Consider the following 20,790-nt stretch of genomic DNA (forward strand, 5'->3'; position numbering starts at 1 on the left):
CTCTGCCTTCTGCAAGGACCGTTCCCTGGAGGACTTAACATTGAATTCTCCAATTTCAAATAACCTCCCAACCCACCCCCCCGACTCCCTTCCCAGCCCCTCCCCATTCCTTCTATTGCTCCCTGCCACCAACCAAATTCATTCCTCCCATTGACCAACCAGGTCGTACCATCTACTTGCCTTCACTTATTCCCGCTTCACCACCCTGCCCCCACCACTCCTTTTATCTGCCCAAACCCACCCCCAGTCCTGAAAAAGGGTTACACCCGAAACGTCGACTTCACCTCCTGATTCTGCCTGGTTTGCTGTGTTCTTCCAACCTCCTGTTTGTCAACCATAAATTAGAGGGAGGCCAGTTTACTCATTGAATTTACACTAGCTGGTTGGGAGAGCCATTGTGTTCAAATCATACCTATTCCTGATTCCTTCAAGTAATTATGTAATCCTCATTTCAAAAGTACAACACTTTGTTCAACCACCCTTGGAATAAGTACAATCCAGACAATACAAAAAAACCTGCTGCATCATTATTCCAATTATTTCAGATCTGATTCTTTCATAATTCAGCTTAAATTGGAACGCAGCAGATCAATTCAGAAACAGATAAAACCTTTAGAATCATCGACTGGAATTCATATCAGTTAGACAGCAGCCTACAGAAACCATACAACACTTTATAAACTGACGCTGAAAAGGGGGCTTCATTATGTGACTTTTAAGATGAAGAGACCACCCCGTCTGCCTGATTAAGGCAAAATTGTATGTACAACTTAAAATGTGTTTCAGTAACATTTTTTAAAAGACTGCAAACATCTTCTCCCAGTTACCTTGGTTAAAAATGGTTATCTTTTCCCAAATCTTTATCCCACAGTCCAAAAGGAAATTGGGCTCTACATTCTCAAAACTCAAAGTTTTTACAAAGATTTTGTATGTACACCTTACCTTTAAGAGAGTTCACCTTTAAGGACTTCATTTGGTTTGTGTACACAATGGAGTGACTCTATCTGCCAGTAATTCTCTGTGGATTTGAAATCTATACACACAGATATCATTTTGTTTGCTGTAATGCTTTAATGGTATAATAATCATTTGCACATCAGAGGTTGATTAATTCTATTGGGCAGTTCATTTGTAACAGTAAAACACATTATAAGTTATGAAGTAAATGTTACAGCAATGTTACTTCACAACTTATAATTCTTTTTACGGTCTTAAATAATTAACTTCTGATGAGCAATTGATTGCTATACCTTTAACATGATGGGATAAAAGCCAGTAAGGGAGAATCTAACCATCTCCCCTGATATTCAATGGCATTACCATCACTGAATCCTCTATTGTCAACATCCTGAGAGTTGGCCAGAAACTGAACTGGAGCACCATTTAAAAATTGTGATCACGAAAGCAAGTGAGAGGTTATGAATTCTGTGGCAAATAACTCACCTCTTTTCTCCCCAGTGACTGTTTACCAATTTTTGTATGGAATACTCTCCACTTGCCTGATTGGGTAAAGCTCCCACAACATTCAAGAAGCAACATTCAAAAAGCAGTCTGCTGACAGTCACCTTCATCGTTCACACCTTTCACTACTAATGCACAGTGGCAGCAATGTGTACTACATACAAAATGCAGTGCAGTGACCTAACAAGGCACTTGCCAAACCTGCAAGTTTGACTAGAAGGACAAGAGCAGCAGAGGGATTGGGAACTAGAGTTTCCCTTCAAACCACACACGCTATCCTGACTTAGAAAGATATCACTATTCCTTCACTGTCACTGGGTACACTCACTGGAAGCCCCTTCCTAATAGCATTGTGATACCTTCACCAAATTGACAAAATGATTCAAAGATGCAGCTCACGACCACTTTCTCCATGGCAACTGGGATAGGCAATAAAGCTGACCTAAACAACGATGCTCATATCCCACGAATGAATTAAAAATAAAGATCGACTTGTTCTGTCGTAATGATGCCAAGAGAAAGGTGGCCAAAATGTGAGAGGCATATATTGAGATAAAAATCATATAAGATAGAGAAAGGAAAGATGGGATCAAAAGATGGAGTTTAAAAAATGAATGAGGAAGAAGTGGAAAAATACAGAGATTCAATTGTTTTTACTGAAGGTGTAAGATTGTAGATATGGATTCATGAAGTTTTTACAGCAAGGAAAAGAGCCCTTCACCCCATCGTGTCCATTTATCTATTGTGTAATTATGTAAATATAAGTAATAGCTAGTCAGTAGCCCCTTTTACTTCTCTTAGTGCCTTCAATCAGAAAAATAATTGGGAGAGATGTTAAACAAGGCCCTTAGACTAGCATATAAAGTCAGGCTCTACCCCCCAAGGACAGAAAAACAATGAAAGACAGCAGAAAGTCAGAGCATGAAAAACAAAGATGCAAAGAGCAAATCACAATTTGAAACAAGATTCATCTCTGAGGCCATGGGTGATCAATAGCAATAATCTTAAATACCTCTTTCGGAGACGACCTTTACCAAACAAACTTTTCCCTTCTAAATGGTTAGCACAAACCTTTGTGATTTTTAAAAAATGTAATAATTAAAATAAGAATAGAAATCTAAGGCTGTTATAATGAAATATTCATGAGGGGATCAAACCAGTTGTTAAATACATCAGGTCTTTTTACTACAGACAGGAGGCAACTTGCTGTTGAAACTTGTCGTTGCTTTTGTTTTTCAAGAAGTGACTACCAGGATGAGTGAAAGCGTCTGGACTAACCAACCACTTTGGATTCTCCATTGTATCCCTCTCCTGGGCCAGACCCACCAAGCTACCTTCCAAACCTACTTGGTGATTGTTACCCCTCTGTAATCAGCCCTGCAATCTTGTGTCTGCCCCGCCACTGCATCCACTGGAGACTCCCTCCAATCTCCCCTCTGGAATGCTCCAACCCGCACAATCTTCACCATCAATTTCACTATGCTGTTCTACCTGTACTTTCGATGTTTGCCCTTCCTTTAACTCTACAGCCAAGCTCCCCACCAGTCCACAGTGATTGTCTCCATCTCGGCCTGCGGGAACACCCTCTCCCCATGTCACTAGCCCACCAACATTGATGCTCCCGCCAGTCCCACAATCTTACATTCCCTACTCAATCCTCCCCCACCTCAGAGTTGTGTTTTCCCCCCCACCATCTCGCTGTCAGCTTACTGGGCTCACACTCTGGCTGGGTGGAGCTTGGAGAAGCAAAGCAAGGTTAGTGACCAGAGTCTGTTTTATACCTATTCCTTCCAGTCATCACATCACAACCCCTTGCAACCTGCCTCCCTGTAAATATTGGGGCTCCTTCCTCCCTAACTCCACTGTGCTGAGTTTCTGATCTCTTTTTGGATCACTGCCGGGGGGGGGGGGGGGGGGGGGGGGGGGGGGGGAAGGGGGGGCATTGGTACTGAGTAAAGGGAGACAATGAAAAGCAAATAAATGCATCGGTTGCCATGTTCTGAATGTGCTGGGTAAAAAAACACCCAGACAGAAAGTCAGTCAGAAGATTCAATTTTATTTCAAAGCTGAGATGCAAGAGACATTGCCATTATTAATAACACAGGTCACACAGTCAATACACAAACTGAATATATACACACCTCAATGAAAAGAAAACAAATGTACAGAAAATAAACACACAAATAAAATTAAATAATACAATTGAAAGCATTTAATACCTTCAGAACCTCTTCCCATTATGTCGACAATGTGAATGCTTTTCACACTATCCTACATAAATATTGCCCAGATAACAACTGACTTAAATAGCTTTACATTTACACTTTGTAAATGAGGTCATAAAATAAGCTGAAGCTACTCACTGCATAGGTTATATGGCCTTTGACCTACAACCCAATTTAACCTTCTGAACTGTATGATAATGTTTCTGGAGCCTGATTACAACTATCAGGTGTACTACACCATGACTTTAAAAACTATAAAGCCCAGGGTCTGCATAAAGTTTTCAAAAAATTCAACTAAGTTGGAAATCCTCAGTAATTGTCACCTGATATAGAAATGCTGTATTATCAGAAAAAGATTGAAAGTTAGTGAGAAATAAATGCTAATGAAATACTAAGGCTTCTTTGGCAATAGCTCCTAAACCCATGACCTGAATTACCTAGAAAGACAAGGGCAGCCAGTACACTGGGGACACCATCACCTCTAAATTCCCTTTCAAGTCAAACATCATCCTCACTTGTATGTATAATGCTGTTCCTTCTTTATGGCTGGGTCCAAATCCTAGAGCTCCTTCCCTAGCATCATTTTGTGATTCAAGACGACAACTTGTCAACACCTCCTCAATTAGGGATGGGCAATAACTGTTGGGAATTGACAGCGGTGCCTATATTCTTGGAATGAATAAAGAAACAAGTCCACCGTGCTTCAAGCCAAGCCACCCTTCCTGAATATATTGTCTCAACTCCCACCTCAGCTTGGGAAACTGTGTTGCCCACTTATGGTAAACTTGTAGTTATGTTTAACTCATCCTCCAATTAATTTCATACACCATCTTTACCCTTGTAGGTTACACCATGAAGTTACTAGTTCTCGCCAATTTGTTTTGATGTGTTCAATATGCTATTCAAAACCTTTAATTTCTTGAAGACCTCTTTCCCCCATCCCAGTTCCTATATCTGACTGTGTCCCTCTTTACAACCATTGATTGTACTGATCTGGCATGCATTTTCAATTCACAGGGATAGATAATAGATACTATCCATACCCAAGTAATTAATTTAAAAAGAGATTGCAATTCAAATGCTGGGCTAAAAAAAATTCAGTGTTTTTAAATGATGCTGCTAGGATACCACTCAGTCCATGGATACCCTTATTCAAAGTGGTTTGTACTTTGCAGAAATCTTTCTTTCTAGTCACATTGCCAGTTGTTAATAATGTTAGGGCATTGGTCCATAATGTGCTACCAATTCCCACAGTTAATGGAGAAAATACACACATACACAAGAAAATGTGACTCATGTGGTGAAATTACTGACCTGTCTTACTGTTTCACTTTCCTACTGGAGGACACAACATCAACTTGTATTTGTATAGCACTTTTAACACAGAAAAATGTCCCAAAACATATTGGATTGGGAGGTAACACACTCATTGACCGTACTGTACCTCTTACATTTCCAGTTTGAAAAAAGTAGGACTGATTGGAGCAGATTGCCTGTGTTGAGATGTTGGGAGGACTTGCACAAGTGTTAGAAGATTTGCACTTTTTATACTTTTTTGACAATGTATTCAGCATGATAAGCGGCGGTCCTGTGATTTATTTTTAAGAACACCAATCAATAACAATTAAAACAGGGTCAACATATGAAGTAAATCTGACTTAAGCAGAAATTTCACCCATAGAGTTTCTATTTTCCAGCCAGGCATCTTGAGTGAGATTACTAAGTTAGTGATTTGCACAGTACATTAAAGGCATTCTTGCACTGTCTCCTTATTACATGCTAGTTACTGGGTTAGGTCTATCTGGAAATAATAAAGTTATATCAAGTTAGCCACCATTACTGCATCAAGTTGGGGCTAGATTTACATCCAGGTTCAGACTTGAAAGACGCCCCCCAACAACCCACCCTCCCATCCTGGCACCGTCCTCTGCCACCGCAGGAATTGCAAAACCTGCAGCCACACCTCCATCCAAGGCCCCAGTGGAGCCTTCCACATTCACCAATGTCATTCATTGTATCCGTTGCTGCCGATGCGGTCTCCTCTACGTTGGGGAGACTGGACGCCTCCTCGCAGAGCGCTTCAGGGATCAACCCAACTGCCCCCTGGCCCAACATTTCAATTCCCTCTCCCACTCTGCCGAGGACATGCAGGTCCTAGGCTGCCTCCACTGCCGCTCCCTCACCATCCAACGCCTGGAGAAAGAACGCCTCATCTTCTGCCTCTAAACACTTCAACCCAGGGCACCAATGTGGACTTCACCAGTTTCCTCATTTCCCCTCCTCGCCATCTTACCCCAGTTCCAACCTTACAGCTCAGCACTGTCCTCATGACCTGTCCTACCTGCCAATCTCCCTTCCCACCTATCTGCTACACTCTCCCCTCTGACCTATCATCTCCATCCCCACCCTCATTCAACTATTGTACTTTTTGCTTCCTTCTCCCCAGCCCCACCCCCCCCCTCCCATTTATCTCTCCACCCTGGAGGCTTCCTGCCTCTATTCCTGATGAAGGGCTTTTGTCTGAAATGTCGATTTTCCTGCTCCTCGGATGCTGCCTGACCTGCTGCACTTTTCCAGCACCAGCTTGATCTAAACTCTGGTTTTCAGCATCTGTAGTCCTCACTTTTGCCCAAAATTCTGACCCACTGAGACAACATGGCGACTGTAATCTGGAAGCAAGTGGTGACATTTTTGCTGCCTGTTTGAGCAACCTTTGTCATTATTTTATTGCAATACAATCAAGGTAGAAATCAACTGGTTTTGACGTGAACAACTGGAAAATTATTTTAAACTGTTGAGATCAGGGATCAGTAAATGGAGAAGGTCTTGTGGTGGAGTGGATAGAGGCCCTGACACCAAGCCAGAAGCTTTGGATTTTAGTTCCCTGCAGGGCTAGTTGGCCACATAAGGGTCATTCGTAATGTGCCCAAAGCAGGTCAATTATCAACCTGTAACTTGTTTGAATACTGCCTTCGCAGGCAGGAAGAGTGAGAAAGTCAAAAGTCAGCCATTCTGGATACAGAGGGGCGCCTACCGAGAATGCCTTGTCTACCGCATACGTCACTAGATTTGGAAAAGCCTCTGACTCTAATATTCAATGATAGCATTTTAAAATCTTGCACTGTGAAATAACTCCACAGAGGCTAGTCTCCCAGCACCAAGTCACCCTTTATTTACAAGTGGACAGTGCTTGACACTGAACCCAGCTAGCACAGAGCCAGCTCTCAGAGTGAACAGAACCCCTGACACTCCTGTTTATATCTGTCAGCCAAGGCCCCCTGATTGGACCTGGTTAACAGCCCCAATCAGGGAACTCATATCCTATGAGCTCCACCTAACTGATCTTGTTATAATCATTGCACACAGCTAAAACAGAAAATTAAGCAAAAATGGTACAGACAGTAACAGGGAGAAAAGCAGAGATTTTGTGATAATCAGAAATTCTCCAATAACAGTGACTGGGAGAAAACCTTCCACCATGAATAAAATCCTACCCTGTAAACAATCTAAACTGACTGATGCTCTGAAGAGTTTATCTAAACAATAATTTAAAGAGGTTCAATAAACAGGATTAAAGAAGGGGGAAGGTCATTTGTAATATTTAACTTGGAAATGAATGCGTTCCAAGTGAGCTCAAGGATCAGTCGCAGGATGCAAGTTTTTAATCTCAATTTTCAGAAGTCACAGGCTGGATTTCCCAGTGGGCATCAGGACCCCAATGTGAAAACTGAGGCCTGCCAACATTGCCAGTTTTCCCTTTAGAGCAGCATTTGGGGTTCCAGGTTACTAATGGGGTACCTTTGCCCTCACCATCTTATTGAGGTCAATGGGTTGGCCCCCGATGCTGTGGGTCCACTAGTAGATCCCACCCTAGCTCCAATAGGAGACATTGGCATTGGTTGAAGCAGGCAGGCAGGTGGGGCAGAAGCGTGCCTGAGCATGGAGGGAACAATGGTCATCTGTAGTGCAGTCGTCAGGCGAACAGGCCTCAGTTATGGTCATCTGGATGGAGGGAAAAGATTCCTCAGTGGAAGTTATGACGGGTGTGATTAATTGTGTCTTTTCATCCCCGCCTCTTCATTGGAGCTGGGCATCTCAGACTTTGGACGGCCGTCCGGGTGTCATAGGAGGTACCTCGAATGAGCAAGCAGCCTTTGGAGGTGTTGCCTCTTTGTCTGAGATTTCCTGCGAAGTCTATCAATTCTATTGCCTGAGTGACCAGCCTTCACTGTGAGAATTGACGAGGAACACTGGTGGGGAAGCAATAGCTGAGCCTGACCTTGATGTTACTGAATGCATTATGACCTGGGTTTACTGGGAAATTATTGCGAACTCGGTTAGCCTAACTTGTCCCTGCCAGCATGGTAGCCATCAATTGTAATAACGTTTCCCAACTTCATCATCTTTGAGGTCTGCTCACTTTACGAAGTCCAAAGATTCAATGTGCGTATCTCTATATTCTATCCCAGGATGTACCAGTCCCTGGTAAGGGGAGTATTTGTTCCACACCCCAATTGACCTTGCTGGGTCATTCAGAGGGTGGTTCAGAGTCAATTACACCACTGTTATTCTGGAGTCACATGTAGGCCAGACTGGGGAAGGACAGTGAATTTTCTTCCAGATACAGGGCTATGAGTGAAACAGTTAAGCTTTGGAACCATAAAATCCCTACAGTGTGGAAGCAGGCCATTTTGTCCCATCGAGCCCACACTCACCCTCCAAACAGCATTCCACTCAGACCCACTCCTCTATCCTATCCCTGTAACCTCACATTTCCCATGGCTAATCCACCTAGCCTGCACATCCCTGGACACTATGGATAATTTAGCATTGCCAATCCACCTAACCTGCACATATTTGGACCTTTTAGCAGTTGTGAAGTTTTTGCACAATCACAGATAGTTTCATGGTCAGCATTATTGAGACTAGCTTTCAATTCCAGATTTTATTAATTGAATTTAAATGCTACCAGGTGTTGGGATCTGAACATACATTCTCAAATCATTAGCTTTGGCCTTGGGATTACTGGTCCAATAACATGACCACAATTACCCACCCCTCTGGGAACTTTGGTGTGGCAATCCCATGAGTCATTGGGAAAACATAAATGCCCATATTGAATTTTTCAATCTTTTGATTTATGAAATAGTTTACACTTTGTAGAGATTTGTTATCTTGTAGGGATTTTCTAAATAGTGGTTGAAATGATTATGATGCTTTCTATTTGTACATTTGAACAGCCACTTATCCAATATAATGGCAGCTAAATGCCTGGAGCTCTGGTTGAGGCTCCCTGCCATTGCTTCTCACCAATGCTGTAGAAATGGTATGTGCTCTTCTTCACTGGTAACTAACTTTTTCGATCCTTAGGCTCATCAGCAGCTGACCAGCTCAAGTCAACACCCTACATAAACCTATCATTATTGGAAAATACACTCAGCTGAAAGCCACGATACTCTCCTCAACTCCCTTCTGTGTCAGCTACAGACTAACAGGAAATCCCTCCACGAGAGGGGAAGAGAGGTGAGTCGGACAGCTACACAGCCACCCTCAGCCAAAACAAGGCAACTGTTCTGTCATTTCAAAGATTGTATTGCATGTGAAGCCTATCATTTACTGGAGTTCAAAAGGTTTTGGAAAGATCTAGAGTTTCAGGAGCCTTCTGTTGCTATACTTTGGATGAGTGTCTCTGCTGTAGTGAATCTGGATAGTGCTAGGTACTGCGGGGTGACCGTAGAAATTTGGCACGTGGTTTGTTTTTGTTCCGTCTGCCCCTCATTGGCGACTTGTTTCTCTGGCTGGGCTCCACGCTACGGTGATTCTTGCTCAGACGCAGCTTGTTCCTTTTCTTCTTGTAGTCTTTCTGCCAGACCTGCTCGCAGTAGAAGTCCATCTTGGACGGATAGTTGATGAGGGTCATGATGCTCTTGTACCAAGGCTGAGGGCTATGGCCAGGGCCTAGAAGGGAACGGTCCTTCACGGGGCCAGCTAATTGCTCATGGCTTTCGTGCAGGTTCACCATCTGCTCAGCGGGGATCACGTGCAGCCGCAGCTTCAGCAGGGTCCAGCGAAAACCATGGTCCTCAATTTGGCAATGGTAGGTACCAGCGTCCCGACGATCTGTCTGGCGAATCAACAACCCTTGCTCTATTGAAATGATCTGGTCTCCAAAGGTAACCTACGGGTAAACATTACATTGAATTCTTCCAGTTTCATTTCATTGAGAAATGTACATTGCCGCAAGGTTACATCTACCATCCAAGCTACATACCAACCATACTGTGGGGTGGGAGCAGGAGGTGATAAACAAACTGTGGAACTACCAAATCTCCCTGTTCTTGTGTCATGTCAACAGGCAACCTTTTTCCTAAACATCTGCCACCTTAGCTTTGATACAGAATAGAGTGGCAATCCTTGTCACAGCCAAAGCATAGGAAATTCAGTGTCTGCGTTATTCTTTTGTGGTCACCACCCAGCTATTATTGTAGATGTAATGAACTAAAGACAGGCTTTTGTTTGCATGTGTGCATTCACGTTTGTGTGTGCAGTCACACTTCAGGGCAGGGTCTGAACATATCACTGTGGGGAAAGGGATAGACCTGAGCTCCTGGAGTTTGGGTGATGGGGGGTGGGGGAGAGGGAGGTGGTGGGAAGAGGAGACCATATGGAGGGTTGTAAGAAGTAAAAGCAGGCCCAGGAGTGGAAAAATTTGGAAATTTGAGTTTGAGTGGAATGCTAGGGGCATTCGGGGCTGTTTAGAAAGGGTAATTCTCAGCCTAATAACCTGGTACAAACCGAGCCGGAAAGCAGTTAAAATCCAACAGCTAATTTAGTCACCAATGTGCATTCGGAACCTGCCACAGTCAATGTTTTCTGCCATCCAGCAGGTGGAGTCTGTCTTTAAATATGCAGCTGCAAATGTGTTGCTGGTCAAAGCACAGCAGGTTAGGCAGCATCTCAGGAATAGAGAATTCAACGTTTCGAGCATAAGCCCTTCATCAGGAATAAGAGAGAGAGAGCCAAGCAGGCTGAGATAAAAGGTAGGGAGGAGGGACTAGGGGGAGGGGCGATGGAGGTGGGATATCTTTAAATATGCAGATCAGGCTCCAATGAAAATTCAGAATAGGGCTGAAATATTAACTCTGGCCTGAAGGGGGGAAGCACCATAACCGTTCCCTTGGGTTGAGGACCACAGAGATTTTATTTTAAATGTCCTCGTGGGTCTAAGAGGAGGATCGCTGATACAAGCTCCTGCTGAGACATGCCTCTCCATTCTTACCCACAGGAACCTCCTGATATGCCCTCACTGTGACTTACTAAGTATTGGCATAGTGTCAGCTGGCTGTTTCCTGATGCCTAGTTTGCCTCTCCTATCTGCTGACATGCAGGTCAGGCCCAGGGCAAAATCACCTAGGCCTCACTCTGTCGAGTTTGACAGTTAAGGTTTTCTAGGCATGGACTGTGTGTGGGTGGGACGAGCACGGGTGTGTGCGTGGTACTGGGGGCGAGGGCTAATTTCAGTAACCAAGCAGTGATGTGCTTTGTGGTCTCTAAGCAGTGAAGGAGAAATAAGGGGCTCTGAGGGGGAAGTGTTTTGCAAACTGTTTCCACCTTGACATGGATCACCTCAGCTGAGCAGGTCGTCTCATTTCTCTGCAGCCATCAGGGCCATTCCTCTGAAATGGGTCAGCACTGGCGGTAATTCAGAGAGCCGGTGTCATCTCTCTCAATGGGTGTGGTTATGCTACATGACTGAGGCTGTAGGAAGTTGGGACTGCTTTCATTGGAGACAGGAAGGCCCAGAGGAGATTTAATCGGGGTTTTCAATATCCTGATTGGGCTGGATATAGGGTGTGGCTGTTCCCACTCATAAAACAAGCAAGAAAAAGAGAGGGCATAGATTTATAGACTCACGTGGCACAGAAAAAGATCCTTTGGTCCAACCCATTCATGCCAACCAGGTAACCCAAACATAACTAATCCTATTTGCCCCGTAAACCTTTCCTCTTCATTTACTTGACCAAATGTCGACTAAATGTTTTAAATGTACCTACCTCCACCACTCTTTTTGGCAACTCATTCTATACATGCACCACCCTCTGTTTGACAAGGTTGCCTCTCAGGTCCTTTTCAAATCTTTGCCCTCTCACTTTAAACCTGTGCCCTCTAGTTTTGGACTCCCCTATCCTTGGAAAAAGACCTTGGCTGTCCACCTTATCTTTGCCCCTCATGATTTTATAAATTTGAAATGATGTGTAAATGAATGAAGTGAGGAAAATAAACCTCTTTCACGTAGTGAGTGGTTAGGGTACGCAATGCAGTGCCTGGAAGTGGAACGGAGGCAGGTTCGACTGAGGCATTCAGGAGAGCACTGGATGATTATTTGGATCGAAATGGTGTGCAAGGGTATTAGTAAAAGACAGGAGAGAGAGATCTGGATCAAGTGGATCAATGAGCTGTAGAGTGGCAGACGGAGTTTAATTTGAATAAATGCATTTTGGTGAAACAAACGAGGGTAGTGTTCTAGAACAGAGAGACCTAGAGATTCAGGTACATTATTCTTTGAAGTTTGTGTCACATGTCGACAGTTTGGCTAAGAAGGCGTTTTGCAAGTCTGCCTTCATTGCTCAGACCTTGGAGTTGGGACGTCAAGTTGCGGTTATATCGGACATTGGTGAGGCCTCTTCTGGAGTACTGTCCACAGTTCTGTTATAAGGAGGATATTATTAAGCAGGACAGATTTCAGAAACAAATTACCAGGATGTTGCCAGGAATGGAGGGTTTGATTTAAATTGAGAGGCTGAATAGTTTGGGACTTTTTTCACGAGAGAATAGGAGCTTGAGGGATAACCTTATAGAGTTTTATAAAATCATGAGGGGTATAGATAAGGTGAATGCCCGGTGTCATTTTCCAGAGGGTAGGGGATTTCAAGTCTAAGGGGCACATTTTTAAGGTGAGAGGAGAAAGATTGAAAAAAGACATGAGGGGCAACTTTTTTTACACAGAGTGGTTCATGTTTGGAAGTAACTTCCAGAGGAGGTAGTGGATGCAGGCATACTTACAACTTTTAAAAGACATTGGATAAGTACATGAATAAGAAATGTTTGGGGGCGGGGGTGGAGATACGGGCACAGCACAGGCAGGTTGGATGAGTTTATTATGGAATTATGGTCAGTGTGGACTGTTTGGACCAAAGAGTCTGTTTCTGTGCTGTTTGACTCTATGACTAGGGAATAGAACTGGTGCAGTTTTGATGTCATAACAATTCTGTGATGGCATCACCTGAAGGGAAAAGGTTGGTGGCCGGAGTCAAACCATGGGAAAAACCTGGTCCTCTAAACCTCACTGTCCCAGATCTTAGGTTGCCAACATCAGTGAGAATTCTAGGCCAGATTCCAACCCACACCGACCTCCTGTTCACCCCCAACACAACTCTGTGGCATTCTCGCTGTTCTTCAGGTGGAAAAATCTTACTGGGAGTTGAAGCAGGTGGGAGAAGGGTGGGGAACAGACATGAATACCCATGGAAAGGAATATTGTACTTTGACACCATTCCAGCTTTACTGGCAACGTCCCAGTGTGTGCTTATTTGGTCCAAAGCATGGTTTATTATAATACCCACCGTAAAGTAAAGCCCTTACCTCCTGCAACAGCCCATTCAGGTCGTCCGTCTCCACCAACCAGCTGACAGTGGCAAGCCGTGACTTGGGTATACATTCCAGGTATGTACTGTTCCCCTCAACAACAAACATCGCCTTCTCCTCAGTCCAGGTGTGCATGGCCCCTACAGTGAACATGTAGAAGGGGGAGGTTGATTAGTGACAGGGTCAAATTTAGGTGCACTGACTGTATTACAACACCTTAATGCCACAGTTAACCCAGCCTCAATGGTTACTCTTCAATGTGAGAGGTTATGGGAGTGGTGAAGTGAAAATAAAACTACTCATATTTTCCAAATTTGTACCTGATGGGGAAAAGGCCAAAATGATTCTACCGTCTGTGGTCACTGCTAATTACTGAGGATATTTTTTTAGTCAAATGTCTAGACATTGCAGCAATTATATTGAGATGAATGGCTATACCTAAAGAGAGCTGACAAGTAATGTTCACTTTAAATTTACCTCAAACTCCTTAACAGCTGTCCGTCTGCTTATGACAGATATTGCAGTGTGGGAATGGAATTCGAAGCTTCACTGAGTACAGTCCAAAGCAGCTCTCACCAACTGGAATGAGGGATTTCCACTGCATTTGTAGCTCACACCAAGTACCATTGGCTATTCATGACTGAGTATGTCAGGGTGGGGCCATGAGTTCAACATCAAATTCAGGAAGCTGCCGAATGAACGCAAACTCACTAAAGTCATATTACTAAATCGAATGTCCAGTTAGTTCTTAAATATAAGACTCATTGGATAAATTGGAACACTTTACTGCAACACTCCAATGTACCATTACCACTATCTGAACCCAGTGACAGTCAGGAGAGGGTCTTTCAGTCCGTCTAACTTGCTGTCTAATTTGTGTGGAAAATAAATGATCTGTATCACATTTACCCTCTTTACTCCACAACCAATACGAAAAAAAATTGCTTATTTCAGTCCTGTCACAACATTTCTTCAGTTATCAATTTGCTTAGCCACACCCTCATTTCCACCTATAAGCTCCTGGTTCCCATTAATGGACTACTCTCTCTCTCATACACACACATCCTGGCAATTCTCCTGCTCATCTCATAAGTTCAATTAATTCAGACACAGATGCATATGGTGGACAACTGGTCTCCTGATTCACTGCAGAATGATTCTACAATGGTAAGATAATTTCTGGGAGAAAGTGAGGACTGCAGATGCTGGAGATCAGAGCTGAAAATGTGTTGCTGGAAAAGCACAGCAGGTCAGGCAGCATCCAAGGAGCAGGAGAATCGACGTTTTGGGCATGAGCCCTTCTTCAGGAATGAGGAACCTCATTCCTGAAGAAGGGCTCATGCCCGAAACGTCGATTCTCTTGCTCCTTGGATGTTGCCTGACCTGCTGCGCTTTTCCAGCAACACATTTTCAGCTAAGATAATTTCTGGTTAGTTTTCTGCATCACTAGTTATTTCCTGAAACTCCTCATGACTGACTCCTCCATTAACAAGGTGCAAGGAGCTCATGGATTTCTGTGGTGCCAAGATTGAGGCCATCAGATCGACTAACTCTGTCACTTCCCTCCTCTTATCCACCCGCAGATCAAACCCCCCTCCACCGACATGTCACTGGCTCCCAAATTCACGCCAGTCTTTCCCAGAACTCCATGGTGGAATCTCTCCAATAAAGTGTTGGCTGAAATGGCTCTTGTCAATGTCACAAAATACAAACTAACCCTCCTCATCCTTCTTGACCTGTTTGCAGCCTATAATTCAGTAACTGGAAAGTTTGAACCTCTTGGTTTGGAGGAGAGAGGATTGTCCTTTTATAACAAGAATGTTACTTTGTTTAGTTAAATGCAAGGAATTGAGAAAAGGCAGCTAACGTCACGATCAGCATGATTGCTGGCTGATTAATTGTAATGTTATTTTTGAATATGGTTACAAACTAGTGGCCAAAAAATCCAAATCCAGGGTGGTCTGTCACCTCTAATCCCAAGGTTTGAGTCTAGTGACCCTGCAAAGCTCATGTAAGCTTGTGCATACTCAAATAATTAGCATCTGTACCAGACCTGGCACGATGTTAAAAGGGCAGTGAAATAATCTTTAGCCTGCTCCAACTCACATGGTGTCAAATCTGTGAGAGTACGATGACACCAATCCAAAGCATTTTACCCACCGTTCAGCATGTCCTGTGCCTGACCCTGAAGTGATTGGTGCTGACAGAGGAAGACAAAAGTGAACTTTGATGTCCCATTCCTCTTTGCTGTACACGTTCACACCCGTACAAGATTACACAGAGCCAGCCAGCTGCCAGTATTTTTCTAGCAAGGCAGCCTACTAATCTTACAAACCCTCTGATCATTACTTTTCTGAAACCCAAGCCATTATTAAGCCTTTTGTGGGTGAATTTGTGGCTTGTGAAGAGAGAAGGTCCTGGACGACATTCAGGCTCCGATCAGGTTCCACATGCATCACCGCGCCAACCTCTTTTTTGCGTCTCACTTTGATTTGATTTTAAAGCCTCATTCCTCAGTGACCACCAAGCTGTCTTCCCCACCCCCACACCCCTCCAATGCGATCGAGCCAGCCATTGAACTGTGTGCCCATTCTCATTCAGCTCACTCAGTGCTTGAGATTTAAAACTGTATCACAGAGCAAGGAAGGAACACATCCATTAATGTTCTCAATCCTGATCATTGTGCAGTGGCTGCTGGCGAAAGTGGCATTGATAAGCTGACTTCCAAGATTGAATAGTCACGAATAGAATAGAACAACACTCACGTCCCGAATAGAATTGAATAGAACAACACTCACGTCCCGAAGGGCAGCGATGATGAAAAATTTGTAAGACCTCATTTAAGTATTGATCACCATGTTAGGTGCTCAACTCCCAAGCAAGCTTTGAGTAAATGAGGGTCAGTGTTAGGGTAATATGTGAAAGGGTTTAAAAGCTGGTTCTTTGTTAAGATTGCAAATAGCTAGTTTGTGATATCTGGTTCCCTTTCATCTTTTGCCAGTGCCTTTAACTTCACACACTGTTGGCTCATGAGGTTATATTGATTGGAGCTTGGTGTACACAAAAAGCTTCTTACATCCTTGATCAGAAACAGATCCTGATCTCTACTTATTCTGCTTCACATTCAAACAACTTTCCAAGTGGACAGTGTCTTTTGATTTCAAAATAGATGAAGGCTGTTCTGTTTTACTGTACAATTGTTCCCTTGTATTACATTAGTAAAATAAATTAGAACATTTTGTAAGCTTTTACTAAATGCCCTCTCACGAATTGCTCTGGTTGTTCTCTCTAAGATCTCTTTCTATTTCAGGTTAACACTTAACCTTTTACTGTAGTTTGAAAATTCTTTGCATTACTCCTTAACTTTTCTGGTGCCAGTGAGCTACCTTCCCGAACCGCCACAACCTTTGGGGATGTAGGTACACACAAGGTGCTGTCAGGGAGGGAGTTCCAGGATTTTGATCCAACGACTCTGAAGGCGTGTGGCTTGGAGGTGAACATGTAGGTGGTGGTGGTCCCAAAAGCCCTTGTCCTTCTTGGTGATGGAGGTCATGGACTTGGGAGGTATGTCAAAGAGGCCTTGAAGAGTTGCTGTAATGCCTCTTATAGAAATCCAAATAAAACAGGCCTCCTCTTTCACTTCTGTCCAGCTGATTGTGTCAATTGGAAGGATTGTTTTCATCTCTTTTTGCCCTTCTGTATTTGGGAGCTGCAACACTGGAAAATTACTTCATTGTTTGCCCCCAAAAAAAAGGCCTTTTGCACAAATCTAATTTAAAGCCAAACAGTTTGACGAGGCTTTTTCTTAAATGCAGGGGAGTTTCAAAGATTACATTCAGGAATGGGTGACCTCTTCGTTCCCTTGTGATACTTACCTCCCTGATTGAAGCACTGAGTCAAAGGATCTCCATTCAGAGTGACCTGTCGAGTGTGTCTTCTGCAAGCAAACATAACAGCAAGGGGTCAGGTTCAACAGCAATCCATTGAAATCTCAGTCTAAAGCACTCTCTTTTATCCTGTGGTTTATTTGAACTGTATCCAACAGTTATGTGTTCAGATGACTTATGTCAGTGGCCAGATCTGTTGCCTTGGGAAGGTTTTTGAAAGCTGCCCAATCCATAATAGTTACCTCACAGATAGTCTGTTTATGTGGTGAAATTAGAGAGTAATAATTGCATTTAATGAGGGGAGGGTGTGTTGAATGTTTATATATTAAATGGATCCCCAGGAGATTTATAAACTGGAAACTAATCCAAGACTTTGAGGTGTTTACAATGTATATATTCTTATTATTTTAATGAATGGCCACCAGTGAACTACAAACCGGGATTTAATTGAAGGGTTGGTATGGATTATTTATAGAGAATTGGATACTGGAAATGACAGCCCAGAATTTAATTGAGGAGTTTACGTGCTTTAAATATGAAATACTCAATATGAAATTTCATAGGAAATATGAAAACTGTGCATGTATTATCGAAGGATTTTGATCCCTTTTTTCTTCAGGGTATACTATTGGAGCACCTAACAAGATAGCAACAAGATAAGGGATGCCTGTGCTAATGATTGCTCTGCACTGTCATCATTCAAAGTGAATAATGAGGTACAAAACGTTTAATGTATTCACGTAATCCTGGAGATGCTAGTCCACATTTCAAGTAGTATTGGTGTTCGAAGTCTGGTGACAGAATCATGAATATTCAACACCAGTTCAACGACACTCCTTGTGTAAAATTCGCAAAGTCTCTCATTATGATGTTTCAGAAAAGGTGTGCCATTTTAATGTCTTGTAGGGTCCAGAAGAGATTTACCAGGATGTTGCTGGAAACTTTGGGTTATAACGATAGGCTGAATGAGCTGAGACTTCTTTCACTGGAGCATAGGAGATTGAGAGGTGACCTTATAGAGGTTTGTAAAATCATGAGGGGTACAAATAGGATTAATGATAGGTATCTTTTCCTAGGATGGGAGATTTCAAGACATGGGGGTGCATTTTTATGGTCAGGAGGAGAGAAATTTTTTTAAAAAGGGGGGCAAATCTTTACACAGAGGGTGATTTGCTTGTGGAATGAACTTCTTGAGGAAGTGGTGGATGAGGGAACAGTTACTAGACACAAAGATAATTACATGAACAGGGCAAGTTTGGAGGGATATGGGCCAGGAGCGGACAGGTGGGACTATTTTAGTCTGGGATTACATTTGGCATGGACTGGCATAACAAAGACCAAAGAGGAAGGTTTTAAGGGCGATTTAAAGCAGAGGAAGGAGGTAACGAGGTGGAGAGATTTCGCCACGGTTTTTCAGAGCCTACTGCCTCCCAGCAGAAGACTGCTGGGAGTGTTGGAATGGTTAAATTGGAAATGCTCAAGAGGCAGAATTAGAATACTGCAGGGTTGTAGGGCTGGAGTAGATTAGAGCTGAAAATGTGTTGCTGGAAAAGCGCAGCAGCTCAAGCAGCATCCAAGGAGCAGGAGAGTCGACGTTTCGGGCATGAGCCCTTCTTCAGGAATTAATTTTGAAAATATCCTGTACGCAATAGACAGGTCAAGCTCCATCTGGGCATTTGTGGTGTGTCCACGCTGGCACGCCGGCAAGGTAGCAAGCCAACAAAACATTACTCAAGCAAAGCAATTACTGCAGCGACTGACTGACCTGCGACTGCTGGGTAGGTAGGTGCTGCAGGAGCTTCCGTTCCACGTGCAGTAAGGGTCCCTCGCCAAGCAGCATTCAGCACAGCCCTTACCGTACAGATCACACTGGTACAAGGAGACCTGGGCCAAGCCACTCTTTGAGCCAAGATACAACCACTGCTGTAATGAAAGACATTGTTATCTAATAATTTCAAGGTTGCAAATGTGTTGCTGGTCAAAGCACAGCAGGCCAGGCAGCATCTCAGGAGTAGAGAATTCGACGTTTCGAGATAATTTCAAGGCACCATTCTTTAAGCTCAGATCACAGCACAGCAGGAGGCCAGGAGACCCATTCTGCTTATACCAGCTCTTTGAATGAGCTGATAATTTAGTCCCATTCACTCCCCCCTTCTCTCCCCATTGTCCGGATTGTGTTATCCTTTTTTTACAAGTCTGGAAAGTTACTGTTGAATCCGTATCACCTTCACAGTGTGCCCACACTCACTTCAGGACAAGGAGAACTTCTCTGCTCCTCCTCAACACTGGGGTCCTTTACATTGAGCTGTGAGTGTAGACAGGGTCTCGAGTTTAATGTCTGATCTGAAAGTGCTGTGGAGACTGGGTCTGGACTTTATACACCAGTCCGGCTCCAAGATTTGCTCTGACATTTAGTCAGTGGCACGGACATTGACCCAGAAATGTCAGATGTGCTGAAATCAAAGGACAGAATGGCACAGTGCAGTGTGCCCACCGTCCTCCATTGAGATACCCACGACATACAGGAGCATGCAGCTCGTGCAAATTCTCTGGTATAACCCTCTGAGACAGACAGAGTTAGAGACACTCACAGACTCAACAGCGGCTCGGTAATTATAGTGATATATGGGTTCTGAAACCGGAAAAAATGTTTGGTGTCTGGAAATCTCTCCCAAGTTTCAACTTATCAATTTTAATATGTGGCCAGTGTTCCCTGAGGAAGAGCGGACATGAAAAGGATCAGAAAGCGATGTCACTGTGAACGCTTCCCGCGACAACTTTTCCGAGACCTCCTGCTTAAAACCCAAAAGGTCAAAAGGATTGTGAGGCCCCACTCATACCGAAAATCAAAATCAAGCGAGCTTTTGCCCTTCTGCTCCATGGGAGGGCTTCTGTCCTGCCTGAGCTTGCTTAGGGATACCTGTACCACCCTAGTATAGTCCATCTACCAGGTCCGCTGTCAAGGAAAGGCCGCCAGCATTCCTAGAGATCCATCCCACCCTGGCAATGTTTTTCTACAACCTCTACCATCAGGGAAAAGGTACAGAAGGCTCAACATATGCACCAGCCGGTTTCACAACTGTCTCTATCCTACCATTGTTAGGATACTGAATGGACTCACAAACACTTAACATTCGCCTGTACCTGTGTTTTTGTTTTTGCGGCTGTTTACCTATTATTTACTATCTATGCTATTTAATTATGTGATCTGCCTGTATTGATCGCAAGATAAAGCTTTTCACTGTGCCTCGGCACATGTGACAATAAATTCAATTCAGTACCACCTGCCAGTGTCCCCAGAGCAGATCACACCTGGCACTTCCAACACAGTTTACCTCCCTGCCTCACGGGTCAGTGAAAAACACAGTAAGAGTTACTGTTCGTTTAATTCCTGCTCCTTTTAAATATTATTCAGGGCACGGACATTCCCTCACTGTGGGGTGGCAGAACATGAGGTCATCTGCCCGGGCGCTAAGCTACCAAAGTACAGGCTGAAGACACGACTGAGAGAAACGAGATACCATGTGCCAGAATATTTTTTTTGCTCCAAGAACTATTGATGTTTGTGTTGT

At 43.6% G+C, this 20,790-nt stretch overlaps 1 protein-coding gene across 2 annotated transcripts in view; it reads right to left on the reverse strand.

Annotated features, from left to right (window-relative positions):
- Positions 1–3,497: 3,497 nt before the first annotated feature.
- sema3h (sema domain, immunoglobulin domain (Ig), short basic domain, secreted, (semaphorin) 3H) overlaps positions 3,498–20,790 on the reverse strand; it is a 165,683-nt gene continuing 148,390 nt past the window's right edge. Inside the window, exons 14-17 of one of the 2 annotated variants that reach the window (XM_060835738.1) lie at positions 18,984–19,138; positions 17,207–17,268; positions 13,329–13,471; positions 3,498–9,864 (exon numbers count right to left, since the gene is read on the reverse strand). In XM_060835738.1, coding sequence (XP_060691721.1) covers positions 9,400–9,864; positions 13,329–13,471; positions 17,207–17,268; positions 18,984–19,138 — 825 coding nt within the window. In that variant the 3' untranslated portion in view covers positions 3,498–9,399. Of the gene's footprint in view, positions 9,865–13,328; positions 13,472–17,206; positions 17,269–18,983; positions 19,142–20,790 lie in introns of both variants that reach the window. The other variant, XM_060835737.1, reaches the window with a different exon arrangement.

The sequence above is a fragment of the Hemiscyllium ocellatum genome, chromosome 14 (genome assembly GCF_020745735.1).
Source record: "Hemiscyllium ocellatum isolate sHemOce1 chromosome 14, sHemOce1.pat.X.cur, whole genome shotgun sequence".
Classification (NCBI taxonomy): Eukaryota; Metazoa; Chordata; class Chondrichthyes; order Orectolobiformes; family Hemiscylliidae; genus Hemiscyllium; species Hemiscyllium ocellatum.